Source organism: Pistacia vera, unplaced genomic scaffold (genome assembly GCF_008641045.1).
Source record: "Pistacia vera cultivar Batoury unplaced genomic scaffold, PisVer_v2 Contig230, whole genome shotgun sequence".
Classification (NCBI taxonomy): Eukaryota; Viridiplantae; Streptophyta; class Magnoliopsida; order Sapindales; family Anacardiaceae; genus Pistacia; species Pistacia vera.
Window position 1 is genome coordinate 466,811 of NW_022196036.1, and position 20,734 is coordinate 487,544.

The window sequence follows — 20,734 nt, forward strand, 5'->3', positions numbered from 1 at the left end:
CAATTTTTTTCTATTTTTCAATATCATCATAATTTCATATTATTATTTAATTTCTTTTGATTTTAATTATTTATTATTTTATCATAAATTTATAATGGCTTCTCCAAATGAGTTTTACGTTCCATCCACCGAAGAAATTGAAGGGTTCAATACATTTTCACCGTTTCCTCCAGAGGAAGCAGTTGCAATTTCACAACCACATTCGGTTGGGACGAGGAGTAGCCAAACACATGCGAGCTGCGAGTCAACGGGCACAGGCATAGCCCAACCTCCCTGACCGTCAAAGAGGGTCGTGTCCGATGTATGGCGACACTTCACCAAATCAAAACGGCCAAAGCCAAATGGGGAGGGGGAAGAATCGTGTGGGATATGTAATTCCTGTGGAACCATTATTGGCACTGAGAATGGGACTTCGACGATGCGACAACACGTGGAGAAGAAGCACCCCCAAATAATGCAGTTGTCGGATACATCTTCAAGCAGATCAAGTAGACAAATTCAAACTCAACTTAATTTTAATTCACAATCCTCAACTCTTTCAACATGGCAATACAATGCACATGTTGCACAAGAGGAAATAGCAAGATTCATAGTTGCTACGGACTCTCCTATTTGTTAATCTGAAAATCCTTATTTTATTCACATGATTAAAACTGCATTTTGTCCAGCATATACCCCTGTTAGTAGAAGTAAAAGTAGAAGAGATATACTAAAACTTTATAGCAAAATAAATAATAAACTTAAAAACGAATTTCAAAATTTTAGGAATATATCTATTGTATTTACATCAGACATATGGGCTTGTAGATCAAAAACCAATTTTTTAACTGTCACAGTATATTTCTTATATCATAATTGGGGTTTACAACAAAAATTGATGGATTTTAAACCATTATATGACAAACATAGTGCTGAAACTATTTATTTTACAATTCTTGAAGTTTTGCAAGAATTATTATTAACTAATAGAGTTGTAGCGCTAACGCTAGATAATGCAGTTGCTAATACCGCAGCAATCTCTTTATTTAAAAAGAGATTGGATCCGCGTGGTGAAAACAAATTTTTTCACCAGAGATGTGCTTGCCACATCATCAATTTGATAGTTAAAGCAGGTTTAGATGCTATACATTCAAAAAAGGAGAAGGTGCGCATGGCTATCGGATTTATTGTCGGTGGTAGCAATAAAAGATGGTAGGAGTACATCAAATATTGTAAGCAAGAGGACCCACCGGTTCGACCTTTGAAGTTATGTACGGACATGCCTATCCGTTGGAACTACACCTACTTGATGTTAGAAAAAGCTTTGCCAACCACGAAACAAATTACAGATTTCGTCAACCGGAAACACTGTCCAGAGGAAGTTGTCGGCTATGATGATTGGGCGGTTTGTGAACTTTTTTTATCAATTTCTTCACATTTTTTATGATGCTACTAATACATTAAGTGGTATTTATTATCCGACTACTAATTTAGTATTAGATATTTAACTTCAAATTGCTAAAACTTTTGCTCAATATAGATATAATAATGATTTAAGGGAAATTGTTTTAAAGATGGAAGAAAAATATGAGAGATATTGGTTAGATATTCTATTATTATATGGATTAGGCCTTGTTCTAAATCCTAGGTTTAAATTACACGTAGTTAACTATATAATTACTAAGATAGGCCAGCATTTAGGACATGATTATACGTCTTATTTGACTAACTTTAAACAAAAATTGGATAGGCTTTTTTCTTTATATGAGAACAGGTACAATGGAAGTGGAAGTGGAAGTGGAAGTGGAACATTCAGGAGAGAGGATCCGAACCTTAATGCAGCCCTCCGTCAAGGATCGAGCAAGTGGACGTATGTGGAACGTGGCGGAAGTAGCAGCTCTAGCTCATACATACATGGACCAAATGAGCTGAATCGCTACCTACAAGTGGACTTGTCCTTTATGACGATGAAGAAGCAACATGATATGGATATTCTTCAGTGGTGGAACCAAAAAGAAAGTCGATTCAACATTGTAGCCCAAATGGCACGTGAAATTTTATCTGTGCCGGTTTCTACAATTGCATCTGAGTCAACATTTTCAACGAGTGGTCGGATTGTTGAAGACAGAAGATGTTCTTTAACCGATGAGATGATTGAAGTGATAACGTGTTTACGAGATTGGACTCATGCAGAAAGAAGACTACAGCAGCACCCTGAAGATCCCAAACTATTTGAACTCTTTATGAATATAGATTTGAATGATGTAAATATTGTTGAAGATGAAAATAAATAATTTAATAAAAAAATTATTTAATTGTTTATTTGTGAAGCGTGAATGTGTTAAATGTGAATTTATGTTACAAATTAAAATTAACTATTAATTTATTTATTATTTTTTAAAATTAATTAAATTTTTAGAAACTTACTAATCTACCCCTAAAAAATACTAAAAACCCCCTATAGAATTTCATTTCGCCCCTAAAATATTAAAAAAAAAATAAGGGGAAAAAAAAAATATTCAAGCCCATAAAACCCATCCTAGGATCGGTCCTGGGCCTATAGGACCAATCCTAGGAACCAATCCAGATCCTCATATTTCTCATGGGCCTAGGACCGATCTCAGGCCCATGAGCGACTGGTCCCATTTGGGACCAGTCCCAAACGGGCCCAGGCTTGGGACTAGTCCTTGACCAGCTCTACCTGGAATCTTTCTTCCTTATTCACATAGAATATTTCTTCCTTATCATTTAGATGCTTTTCCTGCCGGCCTAATAAACATTTTTCTTTCTTCCATCTTTAGAAATCCTCTCTGTGCTCATGGAACAAAATCAGATTCCCACAACTTCAGATCCATCAGTAGCCCTAATCGTCGGTGTCACTGGAATGGCCGGCTTAGCCTTAGCAGAATCCCTACACAACCACCACCACAATTGGAAAATCCACGGCGCCGCCCGCCGTCCTCCGCCAAGTTGGTTCCCCTCTTCTCTCCTCCACAGTTTCATCACCTTCGACGCCTTAAGCTCCACTGAAACTCTCACAAAACTCTCTCCAATCTCCCGCGAAATCACGCACGTTTTCTGGGTCGCCTTCCAGCTTCAAGAAACCGAAGAAACAAACATCTCAAGAAACTCGACAATGCTCAGAAACGTACTCGACGCTCTCACAAAAGCCTCTCCTTCTCGCCTGCGTCACGTGACTTTGCAAACGGGGACGAAACACTACATGGGTCCGATATTTGACCCGTCGTTAGCCGGGATACTCGTGCGCCATGAGCCGCCGTTTGTGGAGGACTCGCCGCGGCTTCCATATCCGAACTTTTACTATACTTTGGAAGACCTCGTGGCTTCGTATTCGCCGGCGTTTACGTTCTCGGTGCATCGTTCCTCTATCATTGTTGGAGCTTCTTCAAGAAGTTTGCATAATTCTCTTCTCACTTTGGCGGTTTATGCCGCCATTTGTAAGCACCAGAGCTTGCCGTTCAGATATCCAGGTAAGAAATGTAAAAATTACTTAATTGGAGGTTAATTTTTAAACACAAGAAAATTTATATATTTATTTTTTTAAGTGAAAATTGGTTATTATAAATCTAAAATCTACCATATGTTTGACACATTATCGACACTTGGTGCATTATATATATACTGTTTGGTAACATTACAATTACAACATATTTTCACAAATTTTATTTTATAGCACATAATTGATCAGTTTGTAATGAGTTTTATTTTCTTATTATAAGTTTTGTTTATCTATTTACGAATTAATAAATTGTAAACATCATGATTACGAAAAAAAAGTTGATAAAATTAGACTATAAGTCAACTTTATTTAAAAATGTAAAGTCAATTATCATTTCTAGAGTTTCTTCTTGTCAAACATGTATCATTATTGCCAAGATAAATTAATCTAATTTCTGATACAAAGGTACTCGATACACGTGGGAACATTTCTGCGACATGTCTGACGCACGTGTACTAGCCCGACAACACATATGGGCAGCTATAGAGTGTGATAAGGCAAAGAATCAAGCGTTTAATTGCACAAATGGAGATGTTTTTACATGGAAGAGCTTATGGAAAGTGTTGTGTCAAGTGTTTGAAGTTGAATTTGTGGAGTTTGATGATGAGATTGCAAAAGGGTTTGATGCGGTGGAGATGATGAAGGAGAAAGGACAAGTTTGGGATGAAATTGTGAAGAAACATGGGCTTTTGAAGACCAAATTGGAGGAGATAACTTGCTTTGATGCTTTAAAAATTGTGTTGAGTTTTGATTTTCAACATGTTTGTAGCATGAATAAGAGTAGAGAATTTGGGTTTCATGGCTTTGTTGATACATTCAAGAGCATTAGAATGTGGGTGGGGAGATTGAGAGACATGAAAATTATACCGTGAAAGAAGATAAAATTATTTTGGTGCTATTAATACGAAAGTTGTTGTATGTAATATTTTTATATAACAAATTATTAATTTTTTTTTATGATTGGGTGACCGAGAGTATTTAAGTTAGCTTATGCACACCTCAACTAATTCTCTGAGACCTCGAAACTACCGACTAGATAAGAGCTCTAGTGGTCACCCCTATTAGGGGTCGTGAGGACTCGAACTTAGAAAATCATGTTAAATCATCATTTTATTCTTTTACCATTAAGAAGACTCGAACTTGAGAGGTCATATTAGATCTTCTTTTGCCCTTTTATCATAAGGCCAACCAGTAGTGGTTCAAATTATTAATGTTACCATTTAAAACTTTGAAACGAAATAACTTCCTCACTTCTAAGAATTTAAATCGAAAATATTTCAAAAGAAGAAAAATGTAAGAAAATTATGTTTAGCCTCCACCTAATTTACTAGTATCCCTCGCTACTAGATGTACATATTTTATATTTAAAAAAGTCTATTTACATTACACCCCCATTAAATCTCGAAAATAGCTCTCTAAGCTTAATTAGGTTTTTTATTTACACTCTAATTTCTCCAATTTTAAATTTTAAACCTTTTTTTTTTCTTTTCATATTCTCTTACTGTTTGATCTTTTCCTCTATTTTTTGTAATATACTGTCATCAAACAAACAAATACTTGAAATAAAACAAAAGGCTTCAATAATTACGAGAATTTAGAGTTAAGGTTTATGTGAGAATTAAATGCTAAATATATATATAAGGTCAAACTTGTCAAAACATGAAAAGAACATGTAAAAGTAAGAAATATTGATATATTCAATTAAGCGTTAGTCAATTGATCTTATGTTGAATGTGATATTAACCCATTTTAATTTTGGAATAAAGATAGGTTGACAAACACTTTTCACAAACTTCTCTCATAAACGTTGACATGACAACTCGTAATTGGTCAGTTTGTATTTGGACAGATAGGACCTATTACAAGCTGACCAATCACAAACTGACATATCACATTTGTGAGAGAAAGTTAATGAGAAGGGTTTGCGTGTGTAGTATTACTATTTAGTCTTGCTTAAATTAACTTACAATTCAATTTCTAGATCCACCTATATGGGCTTGGGCTTGAAACCGGCCCGTACTAAAAAGCTTCTTCTTCTAGTTATGTTATTGTCATAGCAATTGGCAAGCTTTCTTTTTGTGCTTATCTTACACCTCAAAAAATTAAATTAATGAAATAACAAACTGGCCCTTAATCATATTTTTCACCTAAATGCCCAAAAACCCCTCTCCTAACATCATTTTCAACAAGCATAGAAAATTAAAATGTTCTCCGGCAATATGGACGATGTCATAACAAGACAATTATATATAAGAGGTTAAAGTTTAAAGTTTAGAAAATAAGGACAAAGAGAATAAATACATTTTAAGTGATGAAATTGATATATTATAAGTAAATTTACAATTTCATTACACCTCGGATGGCCATGGTCCCTATTGATATGGATGTTGAATGCATCGATACTAGACATTATATATACCTAAATGTTTGACAATCATGTGGAGTCAATTGTCATTTTAAACGTACTTTTGTCGACACGTGTTAGTAACTTAGTATTACTTAGTTGAGGAAAAAAAAAAAAAAAAATCATATCAAGATTTTTTTTTCTTGAAAAAAAAACCTCTGAAATCCGTTTATTCTTTCTTATTTTTCTTACTATAATTTAATAGGTGAATTAATCTAATTTTTGATACTCAAGTACTTGATACACATCGGAGCATTTATGGGACATGTCATAATCTTTTTTATAATTTAAATTGTTTAATTAAATAGTGTTATGCATTTTTATATATATCATAATCTTTTATCGAATTATTTAGAGTTAATGTTTAATTCCCTTCTTAGATATGATAATAACAAAAATTCCCTTGAGATTCTGAAGCAACAAAAATCTTTCAATCATTAACGAATTGTTAGTGAACTGTTAACAACATTATTATGATTTAGTAAATATTATCAAATTGCCCTCTTATCGTTTATTTTAACACCTAAAGCTTAACAATAGAGAAATTTTTATTATTTCCAAAACTTCAAAGAGATTTTGGTTATGATACCAAAAGGATTACTAGACTTTAGAGATGGTGCCAGAAGATTATTATGGAGCTTATGCATGTGAGAAACTATGATAGCTGACCTACATAAAAGCCGATCAACACAACGATTGGTCGAATCTATGGTCAAGGCCCTCCTCTTATCCCACATACACTTTCTAACATCATCTAAAAGGACTAGTGAAAATAAAACACATTAGAAATACAAATGAAAATGATATATGAGATCTGTTGCTATTCTTACTATTATCAGAATATTACTACCATTAACTCTATTATTTATTATAATGATTGTAGTTATGGACGAATTTCGTAGCACATGGCACATTAGAAATCCTATATAATTAAGTATGGAGCCATGCATGTGACAAATTAATTATCATCATTAGCTTAGTTAGACCTCCTATGTAATTATATAAATTGTGTATTCCATTTTTCCTCCCTTAATTTGGTTGTAGACTTCTCAAAGATGAATTGATCATGGTTATCTATATAGGTGCGCTCGATGAAACAAAATTATTGTACTTATTGATAGAATTTGAGGTGGGTCTGATTTCTCACCCAATAAAACCTTATTGAAATAGAAGGATTATCTTCTCTTATAAATCAGTAGGCTTGAGCGTGCCTAGTCGGTGTGAGACTCCAACACTCCCCCTCACCGTCAAGCCCATAGATTGAGTCATGCTTGCTATTGGAGATAGTTGCTAACTCTAACTCCTCACCCATTGGTCAAGCCCATATGTCAAGAGTCGTCGATATGGCCATAGAAATCTGGCCATTTCTGGCTAGATCTATGGCCATTTGGCCGTTTTCAGCCATCAATATGGCCGAAAACAGCCATATTGGCAACTCCTGGTGACTCATAACAATTTCTAGCGACTTTCGACGACTCTAGGCAACGACCGGCAATGGTGGCAGGCGACTGGTAGTGGCTTCGGGTGGGAGGGGGTGATTTTATTACAAATTAAAGTTTTATATAAGCTGATATGTTTTAACTAAATCTGAAATGTTGGGGGTTAAAAAAAAGTATACAAAAATTAATTATAAAAAAAATATTATATTAATATTTTAAAATGAGAACAATTTAATAATTTAAATAACATACCCATCAATTTATTCCTTCTAACCAAACATATTAATATAACATACTCACCAATTTATTCTAACTAAACAAACACATTTTTCTAAAGATTCCCAATAATCTTCAAGGTAATCTAACTTTTCATTAATATAACATTCCAAGTAATCCAACATTCCATGAATCAAACGTGCCATGGGTTATGTGATTCTTGATTCAGAGGGTGGTATTTTAATATTATTGTGTTAATCCTACTTTTGTTCTAATTTTACCCTTACTTAATAAAAATTTCGGACACAAATGCCTACCTATTGATATCAAATAACAATTAACTCAACTTGTTGAATGACTTCTTTAACCTCATTAATTAATTACTTGGACAAAAATACCCCTCATTTAACAAAGAACTACACATATATAAAGTCCCTTTTAGAAACCTTAACCCATAATTAATTAATTATTAATTTATACCCATTAATCTTATAATCTATGTAAATATTTTATAATTACTGTCAACCAAATACATTAATTATTTATACAGCCTACACTAACCAAACACAATAATAATTCATACTTATTAATCTTTAGGAGGTGTTTGGTTAGGGGTTATGTGAGATTATTGGAGTTAAGTCATCTTATATTAGTTGATTACCATGTTTGATTGTCAAGCAATATAAGATACCGGTAATATTCAAATATCAATAATAATTACTATTAGTAATATTGGAGGTAATTTGATTACTTCGATTTTCTTAGGTATTCTAAGATTATCAGTGTTATATTTTTTTGTTACAACTATATCCCTTATTAATAAAATTTTAGGATAATAATGCCCTTATTTTTAAATTTATTTACATAAATATGGTTTTTACTATTTCATCCCAATTAACTAACTTTTTGGACAAAATTACCCTTGGATTCAAAACAAATTACAGCCCACCCAAGCCACCACCACCCCCACCTACCTACCGCCGACAACCATTGATGCATCCAAAATGGTGCACAGAAGGCCGAAAATGGCTGTCGTGCGTCGATCTATCTGTTGACGGCTAGTTCCATCATCGATCTGGCCATTTTCGGCCAAATCTCTGGTCGGAAATAGCCATACGGCGCATGGAGGCAATTTCCTACCTTTCATGTGCTGTTAGGTTGCTGAGTACCGGTGGCTGGCAGTGGCTGGGTTGGTGGGGATACTTTGTTGATTTTTCAAACTTTTATTAGGGGGTTGTTTTTGCTAAGTTTTTAAATGCAAGGGGGTTATAATAATCAATATTAAAAAATAATATAATAATATAATAATATAATAATAATAATATTTAATTATAGGATAATTCAGTAATTTAAAGAAGATACCTATCAATTTATTCCTCCCAACCAAACATATTAATATAATATACCCATCAATTAACCAAACATATTTTCCTAAAGATTCTTAATAATCTTCAAGGTATTAATCTAACTTTCCAGTAATCCAATATTCTCAATAATCCAATATTCTCTAAACCAAATACCCTCTTAAGATTATTTATCTCACTAGTAATCCTATCTTTCTAGTCATAAAACATTGTCGCAATCAAACACAACCTTAGATTATTAAAACCATCTTGTATAAGTTTTGAAAATCCTCATGAGGGTCAGAGTTAACAAACAGGGGAGGACCCACGTTGGGCCTAATGGGGGCTGCTGACCCCACTGAGCCCAACGTGGCATTCAAATTTACATATATATTTTACATTTTAAAAAGCACTGTAACTTAATTTAAGTTACTTTGACCCTCCAAATCATTGGAAAGATTTTTCCATAAAATAATTGTAAAATTTATTAATATATGTTATTTAAAGAAAGTAAATGTTATATCTCATTTTTGTTTTCTTATTTTTATACATTTGGGCTTTAAGATTGGAAAAAAAAAAAAAAAATTAAAGAAAACATATTTAATCTTAGTATACACATTGATAACTTATAATAATAGTATTGAGTTAAATTATGATTAAATCATATTAAAGAATCTAAAAATCATATCATGAAATTGTTAAATGTTATTTAAAAAAAATTAAGGATGTTTTTTAATATATTGAAAAAATATATAATGAATAATTAAATATTATACAATGAATAATGAATATTTATGTTTAAATATTTTATTATTATATATAGTTGCCCCACTCAGGTAATTGTCTGGGTCCGTCACTGTTAATAAAAATTATTCATCATTTCGATGATTATGGATAAATCCTATATAATAAAGTCTAAGTGGGAGCCATGCATGTGACCAAGTTAATTATCATCATTAATATTTGGACTAGTATATATTTCTAGACATTTCGTGTTTCATCTATCCTTCCTTATTTTGGTTTAAGGCTTCTCAAAGTTGAATTATTCATCATAGATAGGTGCGTCTTCGCCTCTCCTACATAGTTTTGTCAACATCATATAAGCAATTGAGAAATGTTAAGTTTTATTTTTAGACGGCACGGACCAATTTGTAAAGTAAATTATATCAAATTAAAATAATAATAATGATAAGACAAGTATATGAAAATTTTAATTAAAAAAAAATGAGTGGGGTCATCAACCCTCACTTGCATCTACATGGTTGATGGTTCTATCCATCACCCATGCATGGAAATACATTATATTATAGTGTTAACGTGATGCTTCAAGTTAGTTTGTTGTATGTACAGCCAATCAACCATATAGTAAATAATTTTTTTTTTTTTTTTTTTTTTTTCTTGAGTATCATGAACTCTCTTTCTTCTAAACATAAACAAAGATCAAGAGAAAATGCAAAATACCATTGTAATAAGTATCTCATTATTCACCATAAAATCTGGTAAATTTATGTCAAGATAATTTAATGAAAATTTTTGAGTGGGGTCACCAGCCCCCTCTGATACCTTAATAGTTCCGTCCATTAAGTAGGTAGGCATGCATCATGCATGTGAATCATGATCCAATTGTCAACACTAGTTGTTTGACTAGACTGGTTTTTCAAGTGGTTGTCATTGTCTAATAATTAACTATTATTATATATTGATTTTCATCAACTAACACCATTATAATCATGATCCACTTTTTAAATAATAATTCCTTAATTTGGTTTAAGACTTCTCAAATATTAATTAATCTTTCATTCTTCTTCTTCCATCTTACCAATTAATCCCTTTCTTTCTCTGTATCTCATGGAACAAATTCAAACCTTAACATTCAAATCCATCAGTCGCCCTAATCGTCGGCGTCACCGGAATGGCCGGCTTCAGCTTAGCTCAAGCCTTAAATAACCACCACAATCACACATGGAAAATGCACGGTGTTGCCCGCCGTCCTCTGCCGAGCTGGTTCCCTCCTTCTCTCCTCCACAGCTTCATCAACTTCGACGCATTAAACTCCACCGACACTCTCGCAAAACTCTCCCCAATCTCCAGCGAAGTGACCCACGTCTTCTGGGTGGCCTTCCACTCTACGAAACGGAAAACTCAACGTCGCCAAGAACTCCGCAATGCTCAGAAACGTACTCGCCGTGCTCACAAAAGCCTCTCCTTCTCGCCTGCGTCACGTGACTTTGCAAACGGGACAAACACTACATGGGTCCGATATTTGACCCGTCGTTGGCCGGGAAATCGTGCACCATGAGCCGCCGTTTGTGGAGGACTCGTCGCGCCTTCCCTATCCGAACTTTTACTACGCTTTGGAAGACCTTGTGGCTTCGTATTCGCCGGCTTCACCGTTCTCTGTGCATCGTTCTTATTATTATTGTAGCTTCTTCAAGAAGTGTGTACATGCGCTGCTGTCATTGGCGTCTATGCCGCCATTTGCAAGCACCAGAAACTGCCATTTCACTATCCAGGTAACGAAATGACCCATTTCACGTAACAAGTTCTGATTATAAACACTAAAAGCTAGAAATAGCCTTTCGTTCATGCATATGTATTTTCTTGATCGATGGACATATAATTGATATTCTTATATTCTTAATTGTTTTAAAAAAAATATATGGCTTAAATTATGGAGGAACATAACGCTAATTAAAACAACTAAGATTATTTGGTTTAACATGTAAGCTTCATCGCTTTTAATATAAGAAATTTATAAAATTTAGTTAATAAAGAAAATCATCTAAAATACAAGATGGGAAGCCCTCCAAATCCTATCATAGCTCCACTGTATATGTTCAAAATCATAAACTGAATCGAATTGGTAATTGGACCAAAAAAAATAGTTTTCTGATAACTGGTTCAGTTTCAGTTCAAGAATTTCTCTAAACCAATTTTTTGGTTTGGTTATCGATTTAGTAATTTTGAGAATCGATTAACCAAAACTGGTTTTTAAAACCAGTTTTGCAATAAAAGTTAAAAAGCTCAAAGAGACAAAAGGGCCAAAATGGATTAACCGTTTTAGTGAATTTTTTTAAGGTTTGGGTATACATTTTTACACTGTTTTGGGAAAAATTGGTTTAAAATTGATTAACCATTTTGAGGAACTGATTAACCAAAAAGTAGTTCGGTTCAAAACCGGTTTTCTCCTCAGAATCGTTTTTGGTTCAAGAAAATGGATATTAGGATTAGTTAACCAGTTTTGAGCACCTCTAACTATATATAGTCAATTTTTGTTGCCGGACGTCTTGAAGTGTGGCCATACGTCTTGAAGTGCACATTAAAAATTTGAAGATGTTTGCATTTAAGAATTTTCCTTATTGATAAACTATTTTGCTATTTTTTTTATATCCGGCACTTGATACACATGGGAGCACTTCTGTGATATGACTGACGCAAGTGTCTTAGCACACACAAATATGGGCAGCTTTGTCTGATAAGTGTAAATCAAGCATTCATTGCACTAATGGAGATGTTTTTACACGGAAAAGATTATGAAAGTGTCGTGTGAAGTGTTTGAGGTTGAGTTTGTAGAGTTCGATGATGAAATTGCAAAAGGGTTTGATTTGGTGGAGATGATGAAGGAGAAGGGAGGAGTTTGGGATGAGATTGTGGAGAACACATGGGCTTTACAAGACTAAATTGGAGGAGATAACTTGCTTTGATGCTCTAAAATTGCGATGAGTTTTGATTTTCAACATGTTTGTAGCATGAATAAGAGTAGAGAATTTGGGTTTCATGGCTTTGCTGATACATTCAAGAGTATTAGAATGTGGGTGAGAGACTGAAGAGCATGAAATATAACCGTGAAGAGATAAAATTATTTTGGTGCTATTAATAGAGAGTTGTTGTATGTACTTTTTTAATAGAACATCAAAAGTATATTTACTTTTTTAAGTGAAATTGATTATTATAAATCTAAAAATTAGATTTTTTAAAACATCAATCAAATTACAATTCAGAATGATTTTTTTTTATTATTTAACTAATGGTAGGTTTATTATAATTTTTTTGGTCAAAGTATATTATTATTTGTTTTTTCTAAACTGTAATTTTGTTTGTAGAATTTCTTTTTTCCTTTTGATTTTTTTTTTTATGTTTTTTCATTGAGTGAAGTGTTAATCTATTGAGTTGATAACGTGTCAATGGAATTATATTAGGAATTATTATTATTTTTTTTTAATTTTAACTTTGAATAAGGGTTGTGGAGTGTATTACTGTGTAGGGTGAGCACGAGTAGCGGGTAGAACTGAACCGGGGGGTAGAACCGGAACCTATCCTAACAATACTGTGCGGAGGTTCCGGTTCTAATTTTTTGGAACCGATACATGCGGTTCCAGTTTCGGTTCTGTGTGTGAAGGAATCGAAACCAAAATCGAATCTGTAAAAAGGGTACCCTATTTGGAACTTGTAAGAGGTACCCGGTTTGGAACCTGTTTAGACCTGTTTGGAACCTGTTTTAGAACTTGTTTTGGAACCTGTTTGGAACCTATTTTGGAACCTAGACTACAATGAAATATTTGTGAAATGTGAATAATGAGGATTTCTATTATTTTACATATAAAAAAATTTAAAATAGAAAAAGTTAAATTTTTAGAATACCCTAATTAAATAAATATACGAATACAATTATATTTATTACATATAAATTACACCATATTAAAGCTTTATATATTATAATACATTATATTAAAGTTCTGATTAATTAAGTGAATAATTGGAATTATGATCAATTAAAACGTTTTAACATTTTTAATGTATTAAAAGATTATTTTTGAATAAAATAGTATATTTGATTGAGTAATAATATATTTAGTTATTTACTTCAATTCAAGTTCTAAGTATATCTATAATAAATTAGTATTAATTAATTAATATGATAAATTGATAAACATTAATAAATTAATACTAGTTATATCATACTTAATCATTATACCATTACATTATATTTAAATGATTACTTAATTAATTATAATTTTATAATATTACTTAATTGATTTATAGTATAATTAATTATAGCATTACATTGATTGATTACTACTTAATTAATTTACTTATAAGTTATAACATTTAGTATATTTACTTAATTAAATAATTAGAAATTTAATTAATTATAGCATTACTTATAGATTTAGTATAATTATTTAGTCAATTATAACATTTTATTATAACATTAACAAACTTAATTAAATGATTAAAAATTTAATTAATTATATATTACATTAAAAATTTATAATATGATTACTTAATAGTTAATTCACTATAACATTATATTATAGTATGATTATATAATTAATTATAACATTACATAATTAAATGATTACTTAATTGATTATGACATTATATTAAAATATTACTAATTACTAATTTACTATATAACATTAGCATAATACTTAATTAAATGGTTAAAAATTTAATTAATTACAATATTACATTATAAATTTATAGTACGATTATGTAATTAATTGTAACATTACATTATAATTAAATAATTACTTAATTAATTATAATATTCTATTATAATAAATAAATTATAATATTATATTAAAGACTTATAGTATGATTACTTAATTCATTGTAACATTTCACTATTTCATTATAGTATGATTAGTTGATTACATATTAATTATAACATTACATAATTAGATGATTATTTAATTGATTATGACATTATATTATAAACATTAATTATAACATTATTACATTACATTATATTATGATCACTTAATTAATTATAGTATTACATGGTTAATTAGTTATAATTTATAACATCACATTATAAACATTAGTAATTTACTACATTATTATTTATTACATTACTTAATTAAATGATTAAAATTTAATTAATTATAAGATACACTTAAGATCTATAATCTGATTACTTAATTCACTATAACATTACATTATAGTATGATCACATAATTAATTATAACATTAATAATTAAATGATTACTTAATTGATTATGAGTTATGATATTATTTTAAACATTAGTAATTTTAATTTACTACATAAACATTAGCACAATACTTAATTAAATAATTAAAATTTAATTAATTATAACATTACCTTATACACATTTCATTATAAATATTAATTAAGCATTACTATAGTTAAATAATTACTTAATTAAATTATAACATTATTATATTAAATTATATTATGATCACTTACTTAATTATAGCATTACATAGTTAAATGATTACATAATTATTTATGAATTATAACATTACATCATAAACATTAGTAATTTACTATATTATTATATTATTTAATAAACGATTAAAAATTTAATTAATTATAACATTACCTTATATATTTATAATTGATTACTTAATCAATTATAACATTCCATTATAACCATTAGTATATTAATTAAATGTTTTGAAATTTAATTAATTATAATATAAATTATAGATTTATAGTATGATTACTTAATTCATTTATTAACATTGCTTATACTGTTATAGTATGATCATATAATTATATAACATTACATAATTAAATGATACTTAATTGATTATGACATTATATTATAAACATTAGTAATTAATTTACTAATTTACACAATACTTAATTAAATGATTAGAATTTTTATTATAAACATTACATTATAAATTTATGGTATGATTACTTAATTAATTATACATTCTATATAAATAATATTACAATACTTAATTAAATGATTAAAAATTTAATTATTATAATATTACATTATAATTAAACCCTAAACCCAAATAGTATATTTGTTAGGGGTGTATTTGTAAACTTTTAAGGTATTTTTGTCATTTTTTAAACTAATAGGGGGTAATTGATTTTTTATAGGATACCCCGGAAAGGACAAAACCTGCATTTTAGGTTCCGGCTCCTTGAATTGAAGAACCTACACTGTGCGGTTCTGGTTCCGGTTCCTTTTTTTGGGAACCTATACTATGCGGTTCCGGTTCCGATTCTCTCGAAAAATGGAGGGTATCCGGAACCGATCACCCCTATTACTGTGGGAGCAAACTATAGCCTCACAAAACATTATTTTGACCTATATAATATGGCTGGTCCAAAAATGCAATCGCGAGGGGCTTTAAAACACAAACACCCTTTCAAGTTTAGTAGACTCAGAGGTTTAAACATGTGGCATTACATGCTTAAACGTTATATATTTTCATCCAAAAATAATTGTCGCTAGCTTAATCTATCATCTCATACAGAACATCTAACAAAACGACACAAATACCCTTTTGTTTTATATGATATAAATAATAAATAAATGAATATAAAAAATAAACAAAACAATAAAAAAATCAGAGAAATATATTTCATAAAAATGTTATCTTTTATCCAAAAAAATAATCATTTAAATTAGAGAAAAATATTTTATAGCTATAATATTTTTAAACGACATATTCATTACAAATAATAATTTAGAAGATGCATATTATAAATTAAGAAAATAAGATAAAAAAACTGTTAAACAAAATATATATTTATACTTTATTTGATTAATTATCTCTTTACTATTTGGTTCCTCTTATTAATTGTATTATCATGTGACCAAAAAAAAAAAAAACCACATTTGTTTTTTTATATCAAATTAATTTTCAGTGTATTTCTAACTTTACCTCTCCATTTAATGGATTAGGTTAACAGCAGTTATGTTTTGGATGAAAAAATCATTATATTATAACGTTTGAGTCAGTATGTCACTTGTTTAAGTCTTTGAGTCATATATTACTTACACTAAACCTGAAGGGTGTTTATATTATAAGTAAATTTTTAAATATTTTGTTCCTTTAACGGATTAGGTTAACAGCAGTTATGTTTTGGATGAAAAAATCATTCTATTATAACGTTTGAGTTAGTATGTCAATTGTTTAAGTCTCTGAGTTCTATATCAGTTACACTAAACTTGAAGGGTGTTTATATTATAAGTAAATTTTTAAATAGTTTGTTCAACGTAGGGTTACCAGGTACGCAGCCACATAATGGCTTGTGGGTTCAATTGAATCCACTAACTTTTCAAAATTTTAAAAAAAATATTAATAGTTTATAGATTTTATAATTTTTACCTCACTTAACTTTATGTTGATCTCATAAAATAAATTATTAATTAATATTTTTTAAACTTTTCTCTTTTCTTTATTTCTTTTCTTTTGCTTTTATATTATATTTTTCTTTTGGTTGGATATTCAAAAAATACTACTCCTTTAGATTACAAGTTAAGATGATACTAATTTTATTTTTATTTTTTTATTTAAATTAATTATTTTCTTTTAGCTTTCTTGATTAATGAAAGATTAAGAATTATGAGTTTTTGTTGAGTTTACTAAATGAATTTGAAATAATTCCTAGATTTTGATGTGAATTTTGATTTAATCTTATTTTTGTTGAGGTATGAGTTAATTAATTGTTATTTTAAGTTGGGTTTGATAAATTGTTGTCAGTTATTAAGTTAATTTTGAATATGGTTTAAAGAATTGATGAAACCCTAAGTTGTAGAGATTTGGGGATTTGGTTTAATTTTGATATACTGGTTAATTTACTTTATATTTAGAGTTAGATTTGATGAGTTTTCATTTGTTTATGTGTTGAATTTTATTAGGTTAATAGGAATTGTTTGAAAAACCTAAGATATGAGTTGAATTTTGATAAATTTGTGTTGTTTTTTAATTGTAATTGCAAGTAAATTATATTTCTAATAATAATTTTTTTTTTTTATTTTTTTAGTTATGGACAAGTTTTTAATCAAAAGAAAGTTTTCTAATGAGAACCATCAATTGAAGAAAACATAAGACGTCACGATAGTGTTCATAATGAGCCTATAGAATCTAGTTCAAGACAAATATATGTTCAGCTTAACTTGAATAGTCTTCTTACAGATCTTGGATTGATGATTAAAATTTTAGAATATCATCCCAATGATACAGACAAAGTGAGAAAAACATACTTGCAAAAAGGACCTTGCCAACCACAAAATTATAATTTTAAAAAACGAAGCAATTGGGAATTTAATGCATCGTTTTAATCCCATTTGGTTTAAAGAATATGCAAATTGGTTAGAGTATAATGTAGAAAGGGGGTGTTTTTGTTTGTGTTGTTATCTTTTTAAACATGAAATTAGCATTGATATTATCTGTTGCAAATGCAAGTATTGAAAAAGCATTTTCTATGATAAAGATTGTGAAAAATTGTCTACGAAATCGAATAGGAGATCAATTATTAAATGATTGTCTTATTACATATATTGAGAGAGAGATATATTTGATGAAATTGTCAATAAAGCAATTATGCAACGTTTTTAGAATATGAAAAATCGTCGAGAATAAATTGTAGAATTGATAATTTACTATATATAATTTTTAAAAGTACATATTTTATACTTATTAGTATATATTTTATTGTAAACTTATCGACTTTGATGTTTTGAATCAACTGACTTAGAATCCTAACTACATTCCTAAGGGTCGCCATGGTCCCTTCTTAACCATATTGTTGTCGACACTTGGTACATACGTGTTCAATAATAATGTAAATTCAATTATCATTTAGTATTTTTGTCAACATGTATTATTTTTGTCAATTAATCCACAATCTGATAGAAGAATAATACTTTGGGTACTAATGGATGAGTACTAATATGTGTACTAACTAAAGCATAGTACCCGTACTATGCGCATAGTACGGGTACTATGCTTTAGTTAGTACACATATTAGTACTCATCCATTAGGTACTATGCTTTAGTTAGTACACATATTAGTACTCATCCATTAGTACCCATAGCATCACTCCTGATAGAAAGGTACCCGATACACATGGGAACATTTCTGCGATGTCTGACGCACGTTTGTACTAGCCCAACAACACATATCGAAAGCTATAGAGTATGATAAGGCAAAGAATCAAGCGTTTAATTGCACAAATGGAGATGTTTTTACATGGAAGAGCTTATGGAAAGTGTTGTGTCAAGTGTTTGAAGTTGAATTTGTGGAGTTTGATGGTGAGATTGCAAAAGGGTTTGATGCGGGTGGAGATGATGAAGGAGAAGGGAGAAATTTGGGATGAAATTGTGGAGAAACATGGGCTTCTCAAGACCAAATTGGAGGAGATAAGTTGATCTGATGCTTTAAAAATTGTGTTGAGTTTTGATTTTCAACATGTTTGTGGCATGAATAAGAGTAGAGAATTTGGGTTTCATGGCTTTGTTGATACATTCAAGAGTATTAGAATGTGGGTGGAGAGATTGAGAGACATGAAAATTACACGGTGAAGAAGATAAAATTATTTTGGTGCTATTAATATGAGAGTTGTTGTATCATGTATGTACTATTTTTATATAATTAATTATAAAAGAAAAAAAAAAAAGAGAGTCTATTTACAGCCCATTAAATGTCGAAAATAGCTCTCTAACCCTGATCAATTTTTCTGTTTTACATTCTCATTTCTCCAATTTTAAATTTAAAATGTTTTTTTTTTTTTTTTTNCCAATCCGACTCCTATAACCTGCTTTACTTTACTACGCAAACTTTTTTCTGAATCAGACCCGTGCCCGCAAGGCCTCAGACATGTATTTCATTTCCATTCAATTTGGCAACTGTCGGGTCCAACCCGGCAAGCAATTTGCCAATTAACCAAATCCCCAATAACCATTTTCTTCTAATTATTTCAATGGGTTTACTAATTTAAGCTAAGGATGGCTGAGAACCGTCAATGGCGGCCATTCAATAATTAAGCACATAACTTAACTGAAAAAAGATAAAAGAGTATGCGTGTGATATTCTTCAACCTCAAAACACAACTTTGTCAAAATGGGGATGCTCTTGAAATTCAATAAACACTATTTCAAAGTAATTATATTCATCTAAGACTCTAAGCTAGCTACCAAAAATGAAAGTCTTAATCTCTTCATTTAGTGACTACTCCATCGCTTTGATTTTGATGCTTGTACGCATAATCGTACATGTGAAATTTTTTGATAGTAGAGAGAATAAGTTTGAAGTAGAAAAGTTGCTTTCATCCAGCTTGGAATCTGAAGCCGTACTTCACAGAAACTTCGTTTCAGAAAAAGAGTTTAAGTGTCTTAGAACATGTGAGCCCAACTGGCTTCAGCTTTTCTATCATCTTTACAATCACACCAACAATGTTCTTCTTCTTCTTCTTCGAAACTTACAAGCTACAAATTCCGTTCCAAGAAGCAAATTGCATCTCTCTTTTTAACTTTATTCCAGCTTTTATTTTCATTTTCTTTTATGTAATGTGCGTGCATTGATAGCTACTTTATTCTCTGTCCGGCTTTGCCATTGAAAAAAGTTACTCTCCAACTACTCTTTTGTTGCTCCAACACTGGTACTTGCAGTGTTCCCGTATTGCTTTTTTTTTTTTTAATGTCTCTTTTGCTTTTCTTTTCTTGTGTCAATAAAGTTGAATTTATAATTATAGCTTTCTTTTGTGCCCTCTGGTTTACTGGGATGGGCTCAACCGTGGAAGGTTTTAAATGAATGGGCCCAGTGGAGTTCCATTTGGGCCTAAGAACAACTTATGATCAATGAATGCTGTTTTTTGGACCATTGAAACACTTTTTATTGCAACAATAGGGTTTTGGTATGGGCAGATCCAAGTCAAGTTTAGTTCATCATTTTATTGTATTATCCATTTATGCCCATGCTATTTTGGAATTCCCAAAGCATGAATAAAAGGAAAAATATCTCCATCTCTTTGCACATCTCATATAGACTGAGAAAAGCCATGTGTCCATGATGATAGAAGAAACTCAACCACCATATCAACATTTTTAATGAGAACCA

At 30.5% G+C, this 20,734-nt stretch overlaps 1 protein-coding gene and 1 pseudogene across 1 annotated transcript; both read left to right on the forward strand.

Moving 5' to 3' along the window:
* The first annotated feature begins 2,797 nt into the window (after positions 1–2,797).
* LOC116131202 (iridoid synthase CYC2-like) lies at positions 2,798–4,409 on the forward strand. Its single transcript, XM_031416847.1, has 2 exons — positions 2,798–3,470; positions 3,905–4,409. The coding sequence occupies exons 1-2, from the start codon at positions 2,798–2,800 to the stop codon at positions 4,369–4,371; spliced, it is 1,140 nt and encodes a 379-aa protein (XP_031272707.1). The 3' UTR covers positions 4,372–4,409.
* Positions 4,410–10,777: 6,368 nt separating this feature from the next.
* LOC116131203 lies at positions 10,778–19,229 on the forward strand (annotated as a pseudogene).
* The last annotated feature ends 1,505 nt before the right edge of the window (positions 19,230–20,734 follow it).

What these genes read in the sequence shown, in the direction of transcription:
- LOC116131202 (XM_031416847.1), top strand. Translation starts at nt 2,798, where the DNA reads ATGGAACAAAATCAGATTCCCACAACTTCAGATCCATCAGTAGCCCTA. An exon ending in CTTGCCGTTCAGATATCCAG is followed by an intron (nt 3,471 to 3,904) that starts GTAAGAAATGTA and finishes TCTGATACAAAG; the next exon opens with GTACTCGATACACGTGGGAA.